General features: G+C 36.9%; 1 protein-coding gene across 1 annotated transcript in view; it reads right to left on the minus strand.

Moving 5' to 3' along the window:
* Positions 1-2,472, minus strand: part of LOC104411869 (threonine aspartase 1) — a gene marked incomplete at its 3' end in the record, with an annotated part of 39,843 nt that overhangs the window by 28,443 nt on the left and 8,928 nt on the right. The window contains exon 4 of the mRNA XM_010022405.1: positions 145-265. Within this exon, the coding sequence (XP_010020707.1) occupies positions 145-265 (121 nt within the window). The remainder of the gene's footprint in view (positions 1-144; positions 266-2,472) is intronic.

Consider the following 2,472-nt stretch of genomic DNA (forward strand, 5'->3'; position numbering starts at 1 on the left):
CCCCCTTTTTTAAAAGGGGCAGGTTTTATTTAAATAGGGCAGTATTTACTATGTGTCCCCCCAAAAAACAAGTAACAAAAAAAGAACAAAATTGATCTTTGCACTTAAATCAGTAGTTAGCTTTATAATATGTAGCTGACATACCACTCAGTGCTCCAACTGCTCCAAAATTCAATGACTTCCCATCCATTATACTGGCATCACATTCTATCTCACCCAGAAGGTTTAGGTTAGATCCCAATCCTGCATTTGTAAAAGGAGAATCCTAAAAATAAGAACAAAACATTGTAAGGCCACATCCGTAACAGACCAGGCCAAAACCTTGCTGTAGCTGATGACACCGACCTTGGTGCAGTGCACTTTCTTACTCTAGTAGTTTAATCTTCCACAACAAAAACCACAGCAGTGTGAACAGGATATCTCAAATTACTAGAACAGAGGCCTTACACCCTCTACAGGGTGTGATGTATCTCAAGTGTAATGATGCGCTAATACGAAAACCAATCATCCAACAATTTAAGATAATCATTTATATGCAAGCAAAAGCCTTACAACATGAGTGAAAAATCTCTCCTTCCATCCCTCAAAACACACACTTCATGTGCTCCCTAACCCACCAAGTAACATTTAAGTAGTATCTAATAACCACTGTACAGACCACAGCCTACCACTGAAACTCTGAGCTATGACACAGCAGCTAAACAGAACTGTACCTTTCCTTAACATTCTAAGCCTATGATGGCAGCTCTGCATGCAGAAATCAAGAATTAGCATCATTAACAATTTATTTTGTAAGATCTCTATGTGATTACTAGCATAAGGACAGTCATTTCTATGGTCTGGAAGTTTCTTGAATCAAAACCAATACGTATTTCATAGCAATTATGGAACAACATCTAATAAACTAGCTATAAATCTAACTCCTCTTGTATTAGCACCTTCTTGTAGCTTTTTGCAAAATCAAGGTTCTCAAACAAAAGGGTTTGCATGCTAGAATTAAACCTGCCCATTTTTGCCCTTCCCATTTCATCAGAGCGTCCCCATAATTTTAAAACCACAAAATGCCTAAGCAGCACAGGTCAATATAATCCCCTTTTAGATGCAAGAGCAAAACAAATACAAGACAAAGAAAGGTAACAGCCCAGAACAGGCAAACAATAAAATTTCAGAGATGCAGCATGCTTTCAGAGTTTTGTACCTGTTTTTATTTCAACAGCATAACAACTTGATGCAACAAAGAAAAATGATCATCTAGACCACATGTGAACATGTCAATGAAATTAGATGGTCATGCTTTTACAGTATATGTAATAAAAGCTGAATCAGGAAACAAGTCTACTGGAAACAGCCCAAAGTTCTGTCTAAATGTTAAGTGAACTGGTTCTTTTTTATACATATTAATGTGTAATGAATACAAGGAAACAAAAGAAAGAGAGCACACAAATGAAAGATAAATTTTATGTACTTCAGTTAGCTTTTGTTAACTTTCAAATTAACATAAATTCAAAACTTGTTTTGAAAGATGTTGGTTCTAATTTACAAAGATATTTAAAGTGTTCTTAGTGTTTGAGTAATCAAAACTATCTTCCTGAAGAATTATGAATAATACATGATTAATACATAATCATGAAACAGACTGTAATCTCTCTGTGTTCATTTTGTACTACTCATCCTTATTTTCTGCTTTTTCCTTCTGCATCCAAGAAATAGAACAAGATTTTATCCCAATTTATCGATCTTATTTTATCCCACACTGCAACAGATCTTCAAATTCACTGTGTATCTCCATTGTGGTGTTCATTTTGATAGCTATGCCTCACAACACAGTAAATTTGAAAAGATTTTAGAATAGTGAAACTATTGCAGTTCAGCACACAGGGAATAACTTTGAGGGATTGGGATGGGATATGATTAAAAGAAGGCTACCAAGATGATGGCCTTGAAAAGGCAGAAAACTGCAGAGCAGCTGCTGGCTTAACCAACTTCATTGCTCCCCAGGCTCTACGAGCATGAAGAAAATTAATCAGTGAAGTTTACAAAAAAAGGAGCAGAGAAGTGAAGGAAGGAATCTGAACATGAACAGAGAAAGGTACTTGGAGGATGAAGTAAAAACAGGAATGTGTTAGGATGAACAACACTTACTCCTAGTGCTGTCCAAATTCCCCACCCATGGGTAATCGGAGTGCATAGACCTGCAAGCCTGCAGACAAATTGCTAATGTTCTGTTCCAGAAACATTCATGCAGTACATTATACTCAAAAGCATTAGCAAAGAGGAAGAATTTTACGCTGTACAGATTTGTCACTCCCACAAAGCAAACACAGCTGTTACCTTAAGAGCAGATGTCATGGCCAAATAAATGGAGTGAGAAGGATCGATCAGAACAGAAGTCCTAGTAACACTGTCCAGAACCCTTCTGCAGCCAAGACACAAAGCTCTCTATCCTCTGATAAACAACAATCAAAAGAGGGA

This window comes from Nestor notabilis, unplaced genomic scaffold, assembly GCF_000696875.1.
Source record: "Nestor notabilis isolate BGI_N333 unplaced genomic scaffold, ASM69687v1 scaffold20869, whole genome shotgun sequence".
Taxonomy (NCBI): Eukaryota; Metazoa; Chordata; class Aves; order Psittaciformes; family Psittacidae; genus Nestor; species Nestor notabilis.